At 45.3% G+C, this 23,777-nt stretch overlaps 2 protein-coding genes across 3 annotated transcripts in view; one reads left to right on the plus strand and one right to left on the minus strand.

Moving 5' to 3' along the window:
- Positions 1-23,777, plus strand: part of TTC1 (tetratricopeptide repeat domain 1) — a 169,839-nt gene that overhangs the window by 30,565 nt on the left and 115,497 nt on the right. The window lies entirely within an intron of this gene.
- HOOK2 (hook microtubule tethering protein 2) lies at positions 1,059-23,540 on the minus strand. Of its 2 annotated transcripts, XM_053376426.1 has the most exons (22): positions 23,413-23,540; positions 19,094-19,179; positions 18,599-18,671; positions 18,091-18,141; positions 16,954-17,086; positions 16,335-16,402; positions 15,930-15,992; positions 15,597-15,677; positions 12,299-12,456; positions 12,044-12,184; positions 10,591-10,792; positions 10,129-10,239; positions 9,468-9,555; positions 7,961-8,030; positions 7,213-7,350; positions 6,587-6,674; positions 4,528-4,562; positions 4,198-4,280; positions 3,887-3,990; positions 3,575-3,682; positions 2,744-2,815; positions 1,059-2,335 (listed from the first exon to the last, which is right to left on the minus strand). In XM_053376426.1, exons 1-22 carry the CDS (start codon positions 23,458-23,460, stop codon positions 2,165-2,167), a joined length of 2,172 nt encoding a protein of 723 aa, XP_053232401.1. In that variant the 5' UTR covers positions 23,461-23,540; the 3' UTR covers positions 1,059-2,164. The 2 variants fall into 2 exon arrangements, with proteins under 2 accessions (XP_053232401.1, XP_053232403.1); XM_053376428.1 differs by lacking the exons at positions 16,954-17,086; positions 18,599-18,671; positions 19,094-19,179; positions 23,413-23,540 and having other exon boundaries at positions 18,091-18,118.

Genomic DNA, 23,777 nt, shown 5'->3' on the forward strand with positions numbered 1-23,777 from the left:
AGTCAAGAGATCAGTCTGTCCATAGCATCAGATCCTTTGGATTCCTCTCAGTGCACAGAGAAAAAGGGCTCTTATGCCGTGTATTGTTATCCTACCTGATTCTGTGTTGTGTTAACTGGTACCTCAGTATACTAGGGAAGAAAGTTACCGGTACTTGTAGTTCAAGCCTTCATTAAGTACTGCAGAGGATAGTGAGACTAAATTTAATGGTGGATCACATTCTAAGAACCTTTAAACCATCTTTTATGGTAGTATTTAGCTAGGAGCTAGGAGCAACAGGAGACATTCCCCTTAAGGCTGGGTGCTTGCTGTGAAGCCAAAGGGGAACTCTAACTCTAAAAACTCCATCAGCAACAGGGACAACCACACAAAGATGTACGGAGGATGTGCTTCTTTAACAGATGCTCTATTGCTGCTCCTATGATTGCTTCCCAATTGAAAATACTCCCTTTTGATAAATAAATCAACTGCCACTGTGCCAGCCTTTGTAGCAATCCTAAATGCAAAGTACAGTGGTACCTCAGTTTAAGAACAGTCCTGTTTATGAATGCTTCAGTTTACGAACTCCGCAAAACTGGAAGTAGTGTCCTGGTTTGCGAACTTTACCTCTGTCTAAGAATGGAATCCGAACGGTAGAAGGGCACCGGCAGCGGGAGGCCCCATTAGGGAAAGCATGCCTCGGTTTAAGAACTGACTTCTGGAATGGATTAAGTTTGTAAACCAAGGTACCACTTTACTTTTGACCATCAATAATTTTCTTTTGAGTTTTAACTGCTATCAGCCCAGCACCAGATTCTGAAGTAGGTCAAATCAACTAAGGACAATGACACCAAAATGTATCTTCTTCCAAGGCCCAATAGGGAACTGCAGTTGATTGGTCTATTAAACTTCCAAGAGGGGAAAATCCCATCTCAGAATTAATGGGAAGCCTGAACTACAGCTGGCCCATCAGAAAGTTACTGCAAAGAACTACTAACAGCTGCAGCTGGTCCTCCCAGATGAAGGCTATTGCCCAACAGTAATAGTTGTTGCTACTAGAGGAATGAGGATACAGAAAAGATTTTATAACATTTTATTTGTAGTGTAAAGATTATATAGACACATCCCATCCTCCCACATTGCATGTCAGGCTTCTGTCCAATAGAAAAATAAAGAGGCAGAGATACAAGATAGCTTTACAAAATGTATAATTTACAGCATTAAAACTATGAACTTTACTTTTAAAAAAAGAATCAAAATTTGGAGAACATATTTTTAAAAGGATACTGCATCTTGCAATGACTCTGAATATGATACTAACAGGGAGGGGAGAAAAAGAGTAGCACTTAAAAAAAAACAAAACACCAGGCACTAAATATTGCCGTGAAGACAACACAGTTACAGATGTGCACACAAACTACTGTTGGGCAGGACTGCAGGCTCTCTTCACCCCTAGGGTCTAAAGTCAATTTAGTGTTCATACGTTTTCAAATGGGGCTTTTTTGTACCAAGGCCCTGCCCCTTCTTAGAAGGGATTCTTAAGTCACTAAGAAAAGCTGTGCCATAATGTGCCTCAGGCAATGCAATCTGGCTCCTGAGGAACCGATGCTAGCTTTTCAATGGAGTCAAACTCCAAATGCAGGGCCACTATCAAAGCAGCCATCTCATCCTTTTGCATTCATCACCACAAAAAATACCCAAGACTGAGGCCGATACCATAAGGGGAGATGTGAATGGCAGTAAAAATATTCCCTCCATACCCTCTGCAGATGACATCATTAGGTAAAGAACATTTTTAATTGGTGGGGAACAGGGCTATACAGAAACTATGTACAAAAGCAGAATTTTAAGAGGAAAGGTGGGTAAGGAACATGGTTGAAGGATACCTCTCCATCACCCAGGGTACTGCCATGCAACAGCTCCCAACTGCGGTGGAAGAGGGAACATGTAGGTCTGCAATGAATAGGGAAGATCCAGCTCCTTGCTGCTCAAGATTCCTCATTTTTTAAAAAACAAGCACTACAGTTGGGCATAGGAATAATCTTTAGTATCAGAGAATGAATTTCAACAATAGGGATAAAACGGGGGTTTCCAGAGGAAGTACTACTGCATAACAGGTATTCCGATTTCACTCTCCCCGGGAAGTAAGCATTCTCTAGAAGATCCACAGGACAGCTTTTCCAGATCAGGACAACTGAGGTTTGTCTGTACCAACGTATCGAAGCAGCAAGGGTTGAGCTCGGCCCAGGTGGCCCCGTCGAGTATTGGTGGCCAATCTTTGCTGGGCCAAGAAGGACTGGACTGGTGTAGAGGTGGATGACCGCTCCTCTGTAGCTCGCTGGTGCAGCGCCAGGCCCTGCAGTGGGAAAGAAAAGAAACATTTGGCTTGTGCCAGCAGACTCTTGGATGGAGATGGAGGGTCTTCACTGTTCTTCCTCCATAGGGCTCTAACCAGGACAGTATGTGTCAGAAGACACAAAGGTCTGAATTCAAGAAGGCCATGTTCTGTGATCCAGACATATACAGGATCATCAAAATGATCTACTGTAAAGAGCCCAACTTCAGACATTTTACTCAGCAGTGTTTAGCAGCTGCAAAAGGTGTCTGGTACCAAAATAGTTAGAAAAAGTAAGAGATTCTCAGGATGTAAAGCTCCACAGCAGTTATTCATACTGTTCTCCTGCAAAGCAATGTGCCAACCTTCTCTCACACCCCTGCATCAGTACACGCACCTCTGTTTATGCCTAGTCCAATTCAAACTCACCATGTTATACCAAGCAGTGATGATGAGTTTCTCTTCTTGTTCCTGTTGAGATTTTGTCTTTTCAAAATCCGACTAATGAGATGAAGCACAGAGAGGAAAAAGGAGGTAAGTGGTCATGCTGCTAAACCCCAAGGCTGTGTGTGTGTGTGTGTGTGTGTGTGTGTGTTGGGGGGGATTATGGAAAACCCCAAGCTTATGCTGCCAAGGCCAACCAAAACAGAGGGGAGATGAGAAGTGTACCTCTTCCTTTTATAGCTGTGCAGGACCTCAGTCTACCAATTTGATCCCAAGTGAAAGCAAACAGAAAGAAACTACCTGAGCTGCTAACAGGGTGGTTGAAACAGGCAACGCATGGCAAACCACTCATCTGAAATAATTTATATTGACTTTGGGAAGATAAGGAATTAATGCATTATACCCAAGACACCGGTAGCTTATGGGTAAGAGGGCTGCAGTGCACACATCCTTGTTAATTTTGGAAACTTGTTATAATAAGTATTGCCCTGCTGGATCAGGCCAGTGGCCCACCAGATGCCCTTGGGAAGCTGTGAGCAGGACCAGAGCACAACATCAGTGTCCCTTCCTGCAGTTTCCTGCAACTGGTATTTAGAAGTACATTCCTTCCAACAATGGAAGTAATACATAGCCATCATGGTTAGTAACCTCTGATAGCCTAGTCCTCATTTAAAGCCATCAATGTTTGGTGGCCATTACTGCCTCTCAAGGGAGCAAATTCCATTGTTTAACTAGAGGGGGCTTTGGCCTAATCAGGCAGGCTCTTATGTAAGAGAAGCTGCAACCCTCATTCTCGGAAGAGGAAGAGGAGCTCACTTCCAGGTGGTTGATTTTCTTATCCTTTTCCTGCAGCTGGTTTTTCAAAGCCTGGATCTCCAGTGGAACTCCATGAGGCTGCTGCTTGGGATCCAGTTTCTTGATGACCTGTGAAAGGATAAAGAGATCTTCCATAATCACTTAGCTTTGGGAGGCCAAGACCATTTAGCTACTAGAAAAGTCCTGAAGCAACATTGCTGACTGAATCACACTGACCGCAGGGAAGCGTGTATGATCTACAAAGCCATTTAGTGAGGCTTCGCCAATGTATGCCTGTGCAGTGGCAAAAGGCACTGAAAAGACTTGACTTACTGTGCAGGCTTTGTCCATATAACGCTTGTATCGTTCCTCCATGGCTCTCATATCTTCATCTTTCTTCTTCAAAGATTGCTGCAGTTCATCAATCTTCTTGGCAGCTGTTGAGAAAGGCAGGGACATCAATGCTGTCCTGACCCCAAAATGTGGACAGGGGACAGATGGAGTAGCAAGAATCTTCACTCTATGCTCTACAAGGTCTTCTGATTTCTGGGTAGCCCATCCCATCCCATCCCATTGTTGTACCCAGCAAAGGTTGGGCTTAGTTGAGACTCCTAAAGCAATGGATCTGTCATCCACCCACTTACTGTTGCTGTCCACTTTTGGCTCCAATTCATCAAGGCATTCCTTCTTCTTCTGAAGCTCTGCATGGGCCTCATGCAATTTCTCTCTGACCAGGAAACAGAAAGAGAAACATAAGCTAGGCATGCAGGTGTCTTGAAGAATAAGGACCAGAAACCTGAAGGGCGTAGAACCAAAGCCCTGCTGTGTATTGTGTGACAGCATCAATACGTTGTTAAGTAGCACAGCTGGACCCATAACAACCCCAGATATGTATTCATCAAATGCAACAAAGAAAACCAAGTGAGCTTTAGCCCTTTCCAACCCTGTCCCTCAAACTGAACTGAATCACTTACAGGTGCTCCTCCAGCTTCTTTTGTAGGAGAGAAGACTAAAAAGAGAGAGAAATGACTGTTTAGGATTTTTATTTTGTTTGCAGATCAATTAGCTAAGCTGCTGCTGTTGTCATCATCTGACCACTAGAGTGAGCTGGTGCTATGTTCAGTATATCTTACACACAATACTAAAACCTGTGTAGTTGTAGTGTACTGTACCCTGTACTCCTGAAGACCTCCTGCACTCAGGTTATGCATAAATTTGCTGGCTTTGAAGGATTCATCCTGGGGGCACTAGGAGTTCAAGGTTTCAGTTCAGATTTGTCTTCATGAGCTAGGAAAGTTAAACTGGGATGCTGCTGACTCAGAAGCACTCTTAGAATGGAACAGAGAATTCCATTCAGTTTTGCAAACATGGTTGTCTATGCTGGCATGACGGGGGAGATAAAAATATCCAGTATACAGTAAGTGAACTAAACACAGCCAGTGGCTCAACTCTACGGTCAATCCTACTGTCAATTAACAAGGCTGCAGTCTAAAAAACAAAAGGTCTTTCTATACTAGTTACTAATCCATTCATGCATTCAAACCTCACTCCCATCTCTGGCAGTAAAAGCCAAAGTCTCCTCCCTCCACCTGAGACCATTCAGGGTCTGTCACTCAAGTAGCATCAATAGATGTGGGCAATGCAAAAGCATTTACTTTCAGGGTTTACTACAGCTTTTACTAGGTGTGCAAATGTTGGTTTACATTGCTCAATGTCACATCAACAGCATTTCTCTTTCACCTCCAGCCTAAAGGCTCTCAACCATTAGGAAGTTTTTCCTCTACTTCCTTTTCAATTATCCCAGTAGGGAAGCAACCTCCCTTTGGAAAATGCTGAACCATAATTGTTTATGGACTTATTAATATACAAGACTCACAGGGCAGTAACATGAACAGTTACTGATTGTGTAGGAGACAGCACATCTCCTAAGAGATGTTGGTACAGTTAACTACTTTGCACGAATTCAGAAACAAATCTAGACTGCTCCTACCTTTTCAGATTATCAGAATGCCGTTCGGAACAGAAGTTACCAATTCAAAACAGCACCTATGCTTCCCAGCTTCCCTTCTGCACTAAGAAAACTGAACTTGTGCTCCTTTAAACCTTCAGAATACGCAGGAACCCTTAGCAGCTCTTAGCAGGTGAACCCAGAGCAGCCCCTTATCTTTGACACACCAAGAATCAAGCAAAGACAGAAGAGAAGCAACAATGAGTTGGCAGTGGAGTAGGTTAGATGGTGGAAGCAACACAGAATGTGAAAGTACTTACAATGGCCTGGGCAGGATAGCCAGCAAGTCAGAAGGGAGAAAGAGAGGGCTGTTAGCATAGTGAGATTAGGGAAGTGAGGAGGAAAAGAGGTCTGGGCAGAAGGTAATGGTGATCATTAGAACAGGCCACAGGAGAGGGGACACAAGGCTCTCAAACTGGGGCAAAACTACACTTACAGCCTGCGAGTTCTTGCCCTCCCTCCCCCAATAGGCAACAAGCCCGTAAACCCGAGAAAAAAGGTTCTTAGCCAAATAGCACACCTTTGTCCAGCGTAGCTACCATAAACTGCAATTTTGCAGCTCCTAAGACCCACAAGTGTAGCCTTATCATTGAATTTGTATGTTCAAGGAATCTCTACCACCCACATTATAGCAACCCTGTCAAGCAGTAGTCAGTATCTGAGGATTAGCCCGACTCCTTTTTCATTGTTTTGAGCCCCAAGGTAATTTGGGAGGCTAAAAACTGCCAATACACAGGCAGAGTTCCCCCACTTGGTACACAGAGAGCACACAATCCTAGACTAGATGTTGCAACAAAGATCTCATATGGCCCAGCTCCTTTGTTTTGTCTTGGTTTTAAGTCTCCATTGAGAAACGGACAGGTGGGTTTATGCCACCAGCTCCCATTACTGCCACCCTGTAAGAAGGTCTGGATGCAGGCTGAGAGTAGAGACCACCAGCCCCTGTGAAAATCTCCTTCAAAACTTCCCTGTGAGCCTGACTCTGACAAGGCCTCACAGAACCCTCTTTTCTCAAGCAAACTCACATCTTCTGCTTTGCTTCCTTGCTCCTGGAGGGCCCGTTGCAGCTCCTCTACTTGCACCTTGAGCTCAGTGATCTGTTGCTGGCTCAGTCTGGATAGAGAGAAGGGCAAATCAAATTAAAACAGGCAAGAGAAAGGCCAGCTGCAAGCAGCAACAAAGCCCACAGGACTGTCAGTACAGATGGCGCCTAGCTAAAAGCTGCTCTGATAAATAGTACACCTTCAAATGGCTCTGTTTATTTCTGAGCCAGGGCAATGAGAGGAGAAGGGAGCTTGCCCCTCACTAGTTAACAAAGATAAGCTAGGACAAAATTCTATTAAAACAATATGTTAGTTTAACATTCCTAGTAGATCATGCAAACAGTGTTTGAGCTCAAGGACACTCGCCAGTTGACCTTGCAAACATGGTTTCACTTGATGGGCCAACAGTAAGAGTTTCCCCACTGGTTTTTAGAACAGGAGGTAGAATATTGCCTACCAGATAAGAGGAAGAACAGTGAATAAAAATAATTCTAAATTAGAATTGCAAATTTAATAGCTGGTCAAAGGTTAAGAGGGACTGGAGAAGGCAGGTTGGATCTTCTAAGACCAGTGGGGACAAACTGCAAACTTTTCAGCTTATTGGATACCTTTGCTGTGCCTCTAGCTGGTTCTTAGTACGGTTAGATTCCTCCAGCAGCCCCTGCAATTCAGTCTGCTGCAGCCGATAGGACAGCTCTTGTGCACATAACATCTTGTTCTCATGCTGCAGCCGCACAATGGTCTCCCTGGCCGCAAGAAACACAGAATGTTACAATTATTAGCTGGGGCATTATCCAATGGTGTGGACCACCACCACTTCCCAGCCGCTCCCCCCCCCCCCGCGCTTCAAGTGGGCCCAACTCCCAACCCTAAAAGCTGTACTAAAAGGCAGAACAGCTCATAGAGAGGATGCAGTCTCTAGAATTGGGGGCCAAACCAGCACAATGCATATTGGGATAGACAGTTTTCACAGAGATTACCGTGCTGTATTATCTAGCATATCCATTAGGAGCATTCACTTAGAGCCTGACCTTTTAAAGAATTTATGTCATGACTGTATGAAGCAGAAAACTGTACTCCAGTTTTCTTAAGCTTAAGCAAACAAGCTGAAGGTGATCTTGGGATGACACCTGTTTCATCTACAATATCAGAAAAATAAATCCAGGATAGCACTCCCACCCCACCACTTTCTCTTTATCACCAAAAGGACACCAGGGTAACACTGACTCCAACCTCTGGCTGATGGAAGTAATCAAGTATAATTATGAATAACAGCAAGTCCCCAATTTCAAATAGGCCCATAGGCTTTTGCCCTTCTGCCTCCCAAGACAGGATGCCCAAGGGGGCAAACTTTACTTGAGTTCTGCTGGCATGATCTCAGCTGCTAAGTTATCCACAGGAGAAGCAATTTCTTCTAGGATGGTATCTGCAAGGGGGGGGGGGGAGAAACAGAAGATGCATTTATTTTTACTCTGGCTTTCTACCCAAAGGTGCAGGTGTTGTTGGAGGGGAGGAGCCGATCGTTCCCAAACACTACCTTGCTATAAAGCACAACCCTCTAAGATGGGATCACTCAAGCTTTTGGTGTCACTTGACCTAGCCAGGGCCGGACAACTCATCTACCCTGAGTTGGAGCAATAAAAGTGCAGTTATGGGTCCCAGCAGTATTAAGCAAAACATGGTCCACACTGGCATCTATCACATCAAGAGAAATACATTTAAACAGGAGAAGAATGAAGGCTGAGAAAAGCCACACAGAGATGGGAGGTGAAACCGGTAACCTCACTTCAGGCAGCAGCCAAACATAATACAAGGTCTTCCCCTACAAGCTGGTTCAGGCAACCGAATGACAAAGCAAGCACACACACCGGCTGTAGGCAAAGCTCTTGGAGACAGGTGTGTGAGATCCTATCAGGCTTAGCCTAAAATTTAATTTATATAATTTCTTTACCACCCTTCATTAAAAGAAATCCTAGGGTGATTTACATATCAGAACAATTAAGATCACAAATCACATAATAAACATTAATTAAAATAAAACAGTAAAGAAATTGTTCCGTATAGCTGCTCATAGAACTGTAGAGTTGGAAGGGACCACAAGGGCCATCCAGTTCAACCCCCTGCAATGCAGGAATCTTTTGCCCAACGTAGGGCTCAAACTCATGACCCTGAGATTAAGAGTCTCATGCTCTACCAACTGAGCTATCCATTCAGCTTATAAAAACAGTCCAATCCATTAAAATCCTACCCTCTCAGCCCTCCTGTGGCTTCCAAGTAAGCTAACAGATAAGGGAATCCCCCTGGACATGCCTGTAGAAAGTTCTTAAAAATGAAAATGACAGCATTTAATTCATTTATTTTTAATGCACCCTTCCATCCCAAATGGAGTCTTCAGGTGTAAATAAAAAATATAAAATACATTTGCAAAAAACAGCCGTAACAACCAAAAGGAATCGCAAAAATAGAAGCACAACGCTCAATCAAATTAAAGGACATTTCAATAAAATAAATGTCCAAACAATATGCTCTTAAATCAACACCTAAATGCACAAAGAAGGGTCTAGTTGGTTTTCCTGCAACAAAAAATTATGGGCACCAACACTGAGGTGGCCCTAGCCCCCCCCCCCCCGTGCATTTCAGATGGAACAAATCTCCTCTAATGATTGCAGCAAGTAGGCAGCTCATTGTGGCTCTTCGGGTATTAACAAATGTTAAATGTAGTTGACTGATAGTTCACTGTAACTCGAGTGCACTTGGCCCTGTCAACACAAAGATGTGTCCCTTTTCTCCTTAACTTCCAATCTTTGTTTTGAGACAGACTTTATTGGATTTCATTGGGGTGGGGAAGACTTCTGATACTCACCTGCTTGGTTTAGGAATTTCTGCTGCACCTGAGCACATCGCAGTTCTTCATTGGCTTCCCGTAAGGCATCCCGCTCTTCAATCAGCCTCTAAGGGAAAAGGGTCAGGAATCACTCCAGGAAAAGGACCACTTAAGCTATGGTGGGCTGATGCCTTATTGTACTACATTGTCAAAGTAACAGAAACCAGATGCTACTCCTGCCAGATTTCCCTATTCTTGCCACAAGACTAGGAGTAGAGAATCTCAGGCCAAATGCAGCCTTCAAGGCTCTCTGACATTTGGGACTCGCCCCACATGCTCTCCAGGCCTGCTCTGTGCCCTCCTTTACCAGGCTGGAATGAGCCATTGAACTGTGATAACGGATGAGTAGATAGGTGGTGCATTTGTGTGCATATATAAAAAATCTGTATGGACATACCTATATCTATACACACCCACCCACCACCAAGCTCTGGCTTTTGCACAGCCAGAATGTAGCCCTTTCAACGAAGAGAGAAGTCACATCCATTGCTCCACCCACACTTGCATGCAACCTCCACAAGGCTGCCCATGAGAGGATGTGGCCCTCAAGCTGAAAAGCTCCCTCACTCCTGGACTAGGCCTTCACCTGCAAGCCAAAGGAAACACTCATCATCCTCTTGTGGTACAAGTTCTGCATTACCTCTTTTTCTTTTACCAGGGCCTCAAACTTCTCCTTGAGGTTCTTGAACTCAAACTGCCATTTCTCCGCCTTCAAAGCCTCATCTGCATGTTTGCTGTGGAGCTCTTGCACCTGGAAGAGGGAAGAGTAGGGGTTTGCTGTGCTTACGATCTTTGCCCTCCTCTCCTGCTGCAAAGCAATCATCAACGCTGCTTTTCATTACAGGTTGTCTTGAATCTATGTTTAGTATTGAAGTCCTCCCAAACACCAAGAGTACAAGACTGTTTGAGACAGCAGTTCTGCCTGCAAAGCCACAGCACAGCTACAGCTACCAGGTCAATCCTGGTCAAATGGGTTTTGCCTTTCTGGCTCCAATGGTGCTCCAATCTGTCTTTAGGATTCCTTCAGGACAGAGTATTATTGCAAGTGCATTCTGAAGGCTGCAGTCTGCTCAAATGCATTCTCTTATTAACACCAACTCACCTGTCTCTTATGTGCCTCCAGCTGCACACGGACAGCATTTGCACGCCGAAGCTCCTCCTCCAGCTCACAAGTGCGCTGCATGTAGACGGTGTTTCTTTCCTCAAGCAGCCGAACTTGCCGCCGAAGGTCACCCAGGTCTTCCAGCTTCTTCTTGTAGGAGTCCACCATAGCCTCCAGCCGTCCCACCTTGTCTGAGGAGTGACTGCAGAACAGCAGGATATAGATATAAGTATAGGTATCTTTTACAGCTTTTAATGTCAGGTAACTCTGACTTTATTGGATAAAAAGTGGAGGGACAGAAAGTAACTTTACTAGCTATAGAAAACTACTGTGTAAGCAGGAATTGCTGCAGCAAGGTCAAAGGGTGCCAAAAACTGAGACAATAATGGATAAGCAACAAGTATCCCATGCATTTTAAGGCAAACATTCCAAGTTGGATTGTTGCAAACAAATTATAGTCAAATGGTAACTGTCCTTTGTTGGTTTGGACACAACAAACAAATAGTAAAGCATTTGATTCCCCACTTCTGCTTCTAGCCACTGGGATGTGGTAGAAAAGGACGCATGAAAGCCCAAGGCTTGCTGACTCTCTTTTACATCACATGAAGTTATGGGTCAGTGCATCTATTCTAGAACTGAAGCACTATGTCTACATTTCTGTGTGAAACAGTCCAAAAATTGGCAAGTTACAACAAAACTTGAGTTTGCTTTAATGCATAGCAAAAAAAGAAATCTGTGTGAAGTTACCTAACAGCATGCTTTGTACAAAACTCACAAACACAGGAAAAGGAAGACTGGTAATAGTGAGAGGCTGCAATGAATGCTGGTCCAGCACAGAAACCCATCCCCCTAGAGCTACTAACATTCTCAATTAAACCAAATTCTTTACACACAAGCTGCCCCACTTCCACCAAATTCCAGATAGCAGAGATTTTGATTATTCAGCAGAACTAATTGGATTCCAAGTAAGAAGCCACATTCCACATATTCACTCAAAACTCCTGGACTAATTTGCTTCTGCTTTTCCAGAACTTCAAGCATTGGAAGAGAGACAGCATTCATCAGGGCTCCAGTGCACAGGCATGTGCCGCCCACAAACCCTCTGGTGGGACTGTCAACTCTTCTCCATCAGGTGTTTGGGAATCTGTTGCTCTGCCTTTTCAGTGGCAAAGATCACCATGTTAAACTTAAGGATGTGTGCAAAAATGGACTGTCTACCTAAGAGTGTCCAAATATGCAGAGAAGCAGACCTCTGTTAGTCAGCTGCTGCAGTGGGAGGTTTGCCTATACAGCAACACAGCACACCTGAGGCCCAAGATTCACAAATGTGGAGTTTTGACACACAGCAGGCCCAGGCTGGACCATGGGCTGCTTCACAAGCCATAACACATAACCTAAAAAATAAAAGGGTATATCCACAGTTCTTGCAGCCGAGGCATTGAGGCACACTCACCGCAGCACATCCATCTCGTCTTTCAGTGCTTGGGCTTCCTCAGCCAGGCTGGTCAGCTCCTCATTGCGGTGTTGAAGTTCCAGCACTTCCTTTTCGAGATCTTCACAGCGCACTCGGAAGTCATCTCTGCTGCTTTCCAGCCTGGCCAAAATACATCTAGTTAGACTTTTCTTCTAATTATTCTCTGGACTCCACTGCCTTTGGGCACATTGTCCTGAGGGCAATATAACCTCCCCACCCCAGTATCTGCCTTACCGGAAGTTCTCCTCTTGCAGCTGCTCTATCTGGGTTTGAAGCAGAAGCAACTTCTTGCCAGTGAGCCCAGCAGCATCTGACTCAAGGGAGCTTTTCTGCTCCCGGAGACTCTTGTTCTCTAGAGACAAAGTATTCTTTTCTTCCACCAGGATGGAGATCTGAGAGAAGGGAGGAGGAAGACTAGTTTCTAGGAGGCGTCCAAGTAATGGAGCTCTAAGTCCAGCTAAGAACTTTGCGGATTCTACCAGGTCCTTCGTAAGCCCAACCAGCCTGTGACATTCAACCTCATTCTACTAGGGCCCTAGAAAAAGGGGAGAGCGGAAGCATAGCTCCTTAAGTCTTGGCTGTTCACTTCTTTCCCTTGGCTTTAAGCAGGCTGAAGAGAACCCTGCTCTCCCACTCTCTATCAAATTGCTACATGTAGCCACAAGCAATCGGTTCCTTTTGCTGCTCTAGCAGACTTGTCCCCAGATTTTGCAAAACTATGGAACCATACAGTGGGTAACAGAGTAGGTTTAACAGACATTTGCATGCATGTGCAAAATAATGTCTACAGCTGGCCTCCTGCCCCAACACGCACAGCAGCCATTGAAATTAGCCTCATCAGGGCCGAAGTATTGGGAAATTTTGGAACAAGAAGGAGATAGACTGAAACTGCAGAGTTTTGAGAAACTAAAAAATAAAGTGCAAGACTGGCTTCATTATTATCAGATAATGGAGGCTTACAATTTGGATAAGAAAGTTGGCTTCCAGGTGGAAAAATCTAAATTGGAAACAGAACTGTTAGAACCCAAAACTAAGATTTTGTCAAAAATGTATAACTTGCTGCTGAAATGGAACACTCAGGATGAGACTGTCAAATCAGCTATGATTAAATGGGCATAAGATGTTGGACATAACATTATGTTTGCTGACTGGGAACAGTTGTGGACCACTGGGATGAAATTTACGGCATGTAATGCCTTAAGAGAAAATATTATGAAAATGATATACAGGTGGTACATGACCCCAGTCAAGCTTGCAAAAATTTACCATTTGCCCGATAATAAATGTTGGAAATGTAAAGAAATGAAGGTACATTTTTTCACCTTTGGTGGACGTGCCCTAAGATTAAGGCTTTCTGGGAAATGATCTATAATGAATTGAAAAAGGTATTTAAATATACCTTCTTGAAGAAACCAGAGGCCTTTCTCTTGGGTATGGTCGGCCAGTTGGTGTCAAAAAAGGATAGAACTTTCTTTATGTATGCTACAACAGCAGCAAGAATACTTATTGCAAAGTACTGGAAGATGCAAGATTTACCCACTCTGGAAGAATGGCAGATGAAGATGATTGACTGCATGGGATTGGCAGAAATGACTGGCAGAATCCGTGACCAGGGAGAAGAGTCAGCGGAAGAAGATTGGAAGAAATTCAAGGACTATTTACAGAAATATTGTAAAATTAATGAATGTTGAATGATGTCGGATAGAAATTAAGGGGTTTTTAGCTGTAATGCTTTGAGATAAGGATTTGCTGAATAAATAATTTTAATTGGAATACAAGAAGGGGAGGTATGAGGAGGTCAGGGAAATATGTCATTGAAAACTAAGTATTGTGAACTATATGTGTTTTTAAACTGTTTTGCTTTTTGTTTGTATAAAAATTGGAAATTTTAATAAATATCTTTTTTTAAAAAATGAAATTAGCCTCATCAGGACTCCTCTTGCACCAGCTCATTTGGCAGGAAGGAATTATCATCCACACAGGCACTACTAAAGCATGTGTGAGCTACTGAAAGGAACTGCTAGCAAGCAAGTTCACTTCCTCTCTCTGCAAATCTGGCAGACTTTTTGCCAAGGACCTATGCTCCCTGAATGGAAGCGAAAACTTCATTACAGGCACCTACAGACCTGCTGCAGGGATCCAGAATTGCTACGAAGATTAAATGCTGCCAAATGAAGAGGCCACAAAAACCCCCTCAGCCTGTATATACATCCCCTAAACCTAAGTGATTCCAGAATCTTCATATGCAGTTTAGAACCTAGAATGCAGAAATGTGGATTTGTAGCTGTATTAGTACAGAGTCTGAAAGCACTTTTAACTCAGGCCAGGCCCAACCCTGCTTCTGTACTGGGTGCAAGCAACTCCTCCAACACTCTCAAGCAGTTGTTAACTTGTCAACATGGCACATGCTCATGCAAGGAGGTTAGGCTGGCCCCACCAGGCATGGGGCTCCACTGCTGGGTGAGCAGGTCTGTTATCATAGGCAAGAGCATGGGAAGAGGGAAGACACTCACCTTCTTGAAGGGGGCTGCATCTCCAGGGGCACTTTAGCACCTTGGAGGAGTAAAGGGTTTGTTTTTGTAAAGGGAGCGAGATCAGCCTATCCTTTCTCAGGTCCCCCACAACCCACCCTTCCTGAAATATCCAAAATCTCCACAGTTGCACTGTCTGCTCTTTAAATTTAGCCCCTCTGCCGCACACCAGTCTCGTTCATATGGCTTTAACAGGTAAAAAGAGGCATAAAGCCCAGGACCACTGAATCCAAGGTCAGCCGCAGAACTACCAAGCTGGTCTTGTTCTTCGTCCACAGCAATCTCAAAAACAATGAGGGAAAGGACAGCTGTGCATTAGGAGGAGGGACACGGACTCGCACACCACACTGCAGCCAAGCCCAGCTGTCTCCATGCAGCCCAGCAAGCTCACACCATCCACAAAGAACTGCACTTCCCACCCCACCGCGGAAACTGGACTGCATGAGGGAGGAAAGGAAGGCAGGCCCTCACCTTGCCTTCATATAAGGAAAGACAGAATATCCAAATGACCAGAATAGGCCCGGTCCCCAAACACCACCAACTCAGTGCACATAGAGATGTGCAATATGGAGAGGCAGGCAGGGGGGAAGGGGAGAGAAAGGATGGTAATCAAGATAGCAGTTCAGAAAATGGCATGTCAGGGCTCCTGCAAAATTCCAGCACAGAATATATACCAGGGGTGGGGAGCCTGTGGCCCTCCAGATGTTATTGGGAATCCTATCTCTCATCAACCCCAGACAGCATGGCTAATGCTCAGAGGTGACAGACAATGCAGTCAACCAAACGTTATGAGACAACAGGTTCCTTACCCCTGATATATACTTCCCCCTAACTTCTGAGGAAGGGCAGAACCCATTGGAGACCTGATGGTGCTCAGTATTTTTCCATTGTTCCTATGAATAGTCTCCTGGCTTCCATCATCTGATGCACATTCTTTTAAGCCCACAGCAAACAGAGCTGGTTTCCACCTCCAATTTTCTTGGCTCCCAAGAGGCACTCACCTGCTGCTCTAGGTCATGGCAGCGCTGGCGCATGTCATCTGTCTCCTCTAGGTCATCACTGAGAAAGTAATACTTCCTGGACTACAAGGGAAAACCGGAAAGGTACAAGGAGGCAGCCAGTCAGTCAATAAAAGTCTATATAGTACTACAGACACTGAGCAAGGCAAGCCACGCATAGTAGCCCAAGCCTAGCTTTCTTCCTTTGAATTACCTCATCTGGCCCCACCAAAAAAAAAAGGACCTCTTTCTCCATTCCTGCTCAGCCTACATCTATTGAATTTGCACCATTAGGGCTCATGCCGCCCACCCACTCTTAATATATATCACAAGTACCTGGCTGTCAAAGTTCCCATAAGTCTCTGAGCTCAGCGTGTCCGATGAATCTTTGTTTAAGAGCTGCAAAAGACAAAGAGGTTTGGTAACTGGTCACATAGAGGTGACTCACAGAACTTTCTAAGCCCTGTATTCCAGGAAGCAGGCATAGGTTAACTAGAACATCTTTCGGAACTTTCATCTAATGAGCACCAGGCCTGGCAGCAGGGAGTGGGCAGGACTTGGGGGGGGGGGCGGGAGCAGGGACTAGCACGAAAGCAGCATCATTACCTGGGAAGAGGCAAGATCGTAGGTCGAGAATGAGGGGCACTTCCTGACCAGGGAGATCATTAGCAATACAAAGCAAGCATCCAGTTCCGGAGCCTAATGGCTTCACACTAGGCTGAAGGACACAGTCGCACTCACCTCCTGTATTGCTGTCATAACAACATGCTGCACAGATTCCTCCAGGGTCATGATCTGCTGGATGTGATCTGCAAACAGATGAGGCTGGGCACTCAAGTTACTCTCCAACTAGTTCCTTCCTCCTCTGGCCAGATTCCCTCCCCTGCCCCAAATCATGCAGCCATGAGGGTTGGTACAGCCTCCAGGAGTGGGGCCCAAATTTCGATGAAGTATTTTTGTGGGTGTGGCAGAATGTCAGATCTGTCTGTCTGTCTCTCACTGCACCCTCTTTCTGTCTCAAACTGATTTAAGAGGCTGATATCCCAACTAGTATCAGGGGTGAAGAAAACCAAGAGGAGAAAACCCAAGGAGAAAGATTGGAAGCTCCAGCTTAAGGAGATCCTGAAGTTATATGGATGAGGCAGGAGCCACCTGAATAGAGAGGACTAATGAAGGGAAACTGTAAGTCCCTGTAAGCAGGACAGCAATGCCACAACAAATAGGGCACCTGCTTCCTAGACCCCACCCACACACGGCAGGTATTTAAAGCAGCCATTGCAGAGTCATCCTCATGGCACAGATGTCCATAAAGCTCCACTGTGACATCCCCCCATCGTAATTGTCATTCGCACACATATACCTTGCTTCCTCTCACAGCTGATGGCACAGCCCAGCACCAGCTGCAGTAGCTTGCCCAGCTCAGCTGTGTCAGACAGTTCTCCAACCAGAGCTACATCAGGCAGGAGCTGCTCCGGGACTTGGTGGCCCAGGACCTGAGAAGACAGCAGCGGATATAGCTTCTGACAGCCGGCAGACCTTTCACTGTTGCTGCCACCTACCTATTTCACCTATCTCACTGCGTCTGTGACAGCAATTTGCCTGGGAGAGGACAGGTTACTTTTCAGTATCTTTATCTTAGGTTTGAAATCTGCCACTTGTCCAGCACTAGTCTGTGGCAAGCCTCCAAGTGACCAAACAATGGAGCTTTCAAAACTGCAACAGCCTCTGTCAGTGGGCAATAAGTGACTTACACAGGCATGTGAGGAAAGGTGAATAATTTTTTTTTTTAAGTTATGGGCTAGTAACTTGGGTGGACTTGTTAGCAAGACTGCCTGTGCTAAGGAGCATTTACTACTACTACTACACTTCAATCCCATTCTTCCTCCAAACAGCTCAGGGTAGCATATATAGTTTTCCCACTGTTTTATCCCTGTGAGTGTATAAATTAGGCTAAGAGATAGACCCAAAGTCGCCACCCAGGAAGGTTGGAGTTAATCAGGAATTTGAAACAAAATCTCCCCAGTCTAAGTCTCACTTGCCACTCCATTCCACTGGCTATCAACTGTGTCTTGGGAGTTCTGTACATAGAGAAAGGCACATCCATAGAAAACCAATAACATTTACCCAGCCTTTCTAGAGCAGAGCTATTTCTATTATTTATTATCATTATTCAATTTATTACCCACCCTTCACCAGCAGGTCCCTGGGCTGACTACAACAATCTAAAATTCAGTATTAAAACCAGCTAAAACTAATTACCATCAAAGGGATAGGTGGGTCCTGGAAAAAAAGAATGTTAGATTGGAACCATGAGCTCTGTCTTTCGGTGATGGCTTCAATACACCCAGGCTGAGTGATTGTCAGAGTTTTGTCCCTTGGCATTCACCTGCTGCTCTACTGCCTAAGCAGAGACCCTTAACTTTCATTGGAGGCTTGGGCCATGCCCTGAAATACATCACCACCATGCCAGCAAAGCCAAACCAGAAAAGGTACTCACATCCTGGGAGTATTCAACCACACTCTGCAGGACCTTCTTCAAGTTGCTCACCTGGAGGCAAGATAGAGGATGAATGAACATAAATGTGCAGGTTTGTCAGAGTATGGAGACCTGTCATTCCCACTGTATTTCCCCTTTCCAAAGGCCATACAGCCAACGAGCAAGACTCCGCTATTTCCATGCTGGTATGGAAATAAAAAAAAAGCTGGTCATGCTCAGTCGTCTTCAGAACTACTCTGATGGGAGAGAAGAGTCCAGGGTTGATGCAGGACAGGCATCCAATTGGGGTGAAGAGCCCTTCCTACCAAATCCCACCCTCATCTTCAAATCACAAAGCTGGCTGATCAACCTAAGCCAGCCAAGAAACCCTGAAAATTGAACAACTCTGCTTTCAAGGTATTGCTAAGTCAGAGTCTCATGACTTCTGGAGTTCATTTCTTGGCAGTATTTGGTATTGCTAAGCATCTAGGTCATAGAGACCACCACTCACCCCATTCTCACTTCATACCTTCAGCCTCCAGTTGTCACCGGCATCATCTTTAATCCTCAGGAGCCAGGTTTCATTGAACCAAGATGGGTCTCTGGAAATGAAAACCATACCTTTGGTTCAGGGGTGGAAAGCAAACTCTCAGCAGCTTTGTGATCTTGCACATAAGCTTTGCGAAACAGATTCCATAGTGGCTTTCCACCAGTCTAGAGTCAAGCTCTGCTGTCTTCTGTCTCACAAACAGCTACATTCACATTGTCCCAATGTGACAACGAAGGCAACCACAGGAGCTTTCCTGCTGCTAAGCTGTTGTCTTTCCTTCTCTAGTATCAAACTGTCAAATTAACTCATTAGGGAGGGAATTCTGATTTCTGGCAGCACAAACTTCAACGGTCAACTTGCTAACCAGGGGCAGAGATCAAAGAGAGATTTGTAGGGGAGTGAGGGGAGAATTTGGCCATGCTGACCATGATAACTCTTGTGAACACTCATTAAGATAACCACCACGATACTCACATTTTGTGCAGCACCTGGGCAATCGTGACCCCGCTGGCCAAATCCTGTTCTTTGGCACATGGAGATGGAACATGAAACGTCTGCAGCTGGAGGAAACAAATCAAATCAGCAAGTGAACACTTTAGGTGAAAAAATAGTGAATTATTGGATGTGGGAACAGAGGAAGCCCATTCTGAACCAGCCTACAGAGGGACATAACCTAAAATCTATCCGGGCTGCTGGTGACAGTGTCAATATCAAAGAAGAAAAACACACTTTTTCTGTATAACTCATCTAATGGGAATATATCCATAAGAATGAAAACTGTGGAGTTACAAAGAATCTTGGCTGAAGGTGGCAACCCTATGTAGGTTTAGGTGCCCTTAGGCTCCATGATTAGACACCGAGATCTTTAAAACCAAACTTGAAAATCTATGCCAATAGATAAGTCTGCTGCTGCAAGACAACAGTGCCTGCCACACACATGCACCCCCCACACAATGAGCTCCGCACGAGTACTCCCACATGCCTGCAAGGCGCTGATATACACAATGAATCACCAAGCAGAGGCAGCCCAGCTGTCACGCTCACAGTCAGGGCATCCTTGAGTATAATGAAATAGAAGTCTTCCAAGCTACCTCCTGCCTCGAGAGCAGCTACAGGATTTACACCTAGGATTAGGAGTGGCCTTGGTCCTCTCCTCCAATATGCACACAGTCATCCCTGCTTGTTTTCCCATGATTTTAACCTTGCTTCCTCAATTGCAACTAAAAGGCTGAAACAACACATTAAGGTTTTCATATTAACCAAAAAGATTACCAAAACAAGTAAGCTTTCCGTCTTTGAATTATCTAGTCCAATTTGGGGTTTTCTACAGGGTCAGATATTTCTCTTACCTACCTCACTATTAAACAACACTCTCCTTTTGATTGTTAATGTGCCCTGTTTGGAAGATGGTGGCTACACTACATCCAGTGAATGCCACAAACACCCCACCTTCCTCTGTATTTTGGGTACCTCCCCCTTAAAATTTCATTTGGTTGATGTCCTAATTCTTATGGTTCTCAACTGAAACAGCTAAGTGGCAATACCTTAAATTGGATTAGGTCCTATTTGTGTCAAATGATCAGCCTCTCAAGTTACACTGAACTCTCAGTCGTGCAGAAATCAGATCCCATAGCTCTCTTATTCACTGGAATCAACATGTTTAGACCAAATTTACATTTTAGGAAACCATGTGTGCCTACCTTCTCCAAATTCTTTACCCCTCTTAATAGAAGTCCCATCAACTACCTGCATGAGGTAAAGTACTGATGTTTTTCCTGAGATACAGTACTGCATCCCACATAAACACAAGTATCAGGCCTCCTTTAGTATCAGTGACTGCCATTTGACCTCAGCGTGCCTAAGAGTAGAAGGGTCTCTCCTGCTGGGGGCAGTCTTTACAGGTCTTGCCATGTGAAATCATCCTAAAGTGGTCCATCTTAGAGCTCTGGCTAATAACATTACAGCACATGGGCATCCACCTTCCCATCAGATCTCGCTTGGGTACCAACTCCAGCCTTCTCACACAAGGCTGACAGATGCCTGATTCTTACTGGAGAAATCAGCATTCCATTCTGAATCTGGCAGAAATACCAGCCATCTTGCATTAGTAAATTATTTCCTAAATATCCAGGTCTCATAAACAAAAGACCCTTCCTTGTTAGCCAAGAGTCCCCAACAGAATCTGCGGACTCAGGCACGGGGGTATTGAGGAAAAACAGTGTTAGGGCTGCTCAATTCAGCATAAACAAAGACTCCTGTGTTTTTAATACTTGTGCAGGAGAGACAAGCTTGACAGGTTCAGCTCCTCCTCTCTTACTGCTGCAGTGCTACGAAAGGCTGATCATACCAAAATCCTTCCTTGTATGACAGCTGTTGCATATAGAATCTAAAAACAACAACTCCAGTTGCCCTGGGCAGAGATAGAAGCATCCGGCATCTTTGGCATGGTGGGTTAGGGAGAAGGTGATTAGCACTGGAAGAACAAAGTCTTCTCATTACAGCTATTAGTGATAAACAGGACATAGGGCAATCTAACCAGGAAGCTGTTAGAGGGCAGAGCAGCAGCCACTCTTAATAAGCCAAGCAGCCATTCTTTAAGTCAGGCACAGAGGTATGTGCTGCTCTAGTTGTTCAAACACTAGTTTTTCCAGTAAAAACTAAAAATCATTTAAATCTAAAATATGACAATAATGGAAGTACACAAATATAAATATCACACAAATATAATACTTCAAAGAACCCTCCGGTTGGCTCTAATTGCAAAAGAAAAAGTTTTCCAGAAATATTTTCCTTGAGCAAGTTGGTGAAGTTTCTGAGTCAAAATCCACTTTTTCTTCACCATCTTAATGCAAAAAACAAAAAGTCTTGTGGTACTTTAAAGTAGGAGGATGGTATTCAATTAAATAATTGTGAGAGGGGAATGACTTCCACTTGTGCAAAAATGATTTCCCTCCTCTGCCCCCCTGAACCTCTCCCACGCTATCCCCAGATCTGCTCTGGAGAGTTGAGGGAACCCCCAGAACAGATTTAGGAAGTACATTGGGGGGGGAGTATCGTTGCACAAACAGAAGTTGTTCTTCTCACACATAGAGTTATTTAGGGGTACTCTGAATACAACCCTAACAAATTTACTATGGCATAAGCTTTTGTGGACTACTACATCAGATGCATGAACTGTTAACCCAAGTTAGCAGATACACACGGTGTGGGGGGAGTGAGTGAAGGAGAAAGTCAGCAGTGAGGTAAGCAGCAGGGGTAGAAAGAAATGCAATGCAAAGGGTACAGACTGTGGCAATTACAGTAATGCTTAAAGTTGTCACAGTAACAATTCACAAAGCATGGTTGATTATCATAAAAGCATCCTGACATTCGTAAGCTACTTCAACACACCCAACAGGACAAAACCCTGTTACCTTGATTTGGCTCACAGGTGACACAACTGAACTTAACAATTCAGTAGTTTTCACATTGTAGACTTTATTACACATGTGGCCCAAAAGCATGAACATTTGTCAGACCCCTGAATCTTCTACTCAAAACACTGAATCAAATTAATGGACAAATAGCAGCTTCCACAAGGGTTCTCTCAAGAATAAGTAAATCAACACAAATAAATGCTTTTCCTTATTTCAGGATTGGGATGAAATGGTCCAGTTTGGAACTGGGCCCCAGTTGAGTAGCATATAAATATATTTTTAATAATCCAGTCTCTGGCTCTCTCATATATTTAACCTCACCAATTAGACTGGTCTGAACTATAGATTGAGCAAGTGTTGCCTTCTTTCTTTTTTTAACATTCCAAGTTGTTTTAAGTTTGTTCCTCTGATGAACTACAAACCTCTACATCTTGTTCTACACATTTTTAAGCAGGCTGAACTAGATTCTCAACCTCACTCTCATTATGTTACTCCTTGTGGAGTTTGGCAAGATGGGAATTAATTTGATACCCTTCTTTGTTCAGCATTTGGTGCTGGGCACAGCAGGTGGTGGGGAAAGATTCTTCCAAAGGAAGGACAGAAACAGAGAATCTCAAGGAACAGCAGCCAATAGTTGGAAGCCCTAATCATTCCAGTTTTGGACACGAAAGAAAAAGCTAGTTTAAGGGAGCGGGTGGAAGGAACGGAGAAAATCCACAGCGCCAGGGCAAAGAGCGCAAATGCAGAGTCACTGTGTGTCGAGTGGAGCCTACAAAAATAGCCCGAGGCTTTAAGGCAGACTTGCGGCACCGGGAGGTTTTTAAGAGGATTTGGGAGTTGAGGAGCGGAGTTGGGAGGTAGCCGGGAGGCCTCAAGACTTTCCTGGAAAGAACTCCAGGGGCTGAGCAACCGGTGCTGCTAAGTTCAGGCCTTCGCCGCGGACTTTAACCGACGTCCCTCCCGCCCGTGTTCACCAAACCAGGTGGTTATTACAGGTGTCCATGCACACGATACATTCATACACCCCCCACACACACACGCATCCTCTGTCGGTGCGTAATGCTTATGGGTGGAACAGCGGGTGTAAAGCACGTCCGTGAGAATGCAGAAACGTGAGCGGCAACCCCGGGTTAAACTAACCCGGAATAATAAAAAAAGAGGGGCGCGTGTGGCCTTGTAGGCCATTCTTCCCCTTCCCCAAGGAAGGGTTATCCCAGGCGGCTGGGCGAGGAAGCCGGGCGGGAAGGCACCTGTTGAAGACAGTGGGGGGGGGCGGCAGTGGCAGCGGGGGTAACTCGGCGCCCTACGAAGGTGGTGGCGGAAATCAGCCGAGCGGCGGCGGCGGGCGACCCCCCGCGCTCCAGCTCCCGGGCTTACCCAAGTGAGAAGCGCCCCGCAGCGCCCGGCCGGGCCCGTCTCGCTCATGGCTCCGGCGCTGCAAGCCGCGGTACTCCGAGCGCCACGCCCCCTGCTGGCCTAGAGCGGCCCCTTGCGCACCCCGCCCGTGACGTCAGCCGCCCGCGCCCCGCCGTTGGCAGCTGGGGCGGGACCGGAGAGGCTCAGCCCCGCCCGCGAGGCACCGAGACGCTCTAGGACGAGCGAGGGGGCGTCAGGCGAGCGCTTATGACTGTATATGGCGAAGGGGATCGCTCGTGGGGGGGGTCGGTGCTTCACTCCTGGGGCGGGGGGGGGGACAGAAACCGAGGAGGTTCAGGGCCACCTGGGAGGCATGCCAGCTGCCT

The sequence above is a fragment of the Podarcis raffonei genome, chromosome 2, assembly GCF_027172205.1.
Source record: "Podarcis raffonei isolate rPodRaf1 chromosome 2, rPodRaf1.pri, whole genome shotgun sequence".
NCBI lineage: Eukaryota > Metazoa > Chordata > Lepidosauria > Squamata > Lacertidae > Podarcis > Podarcis raffonei.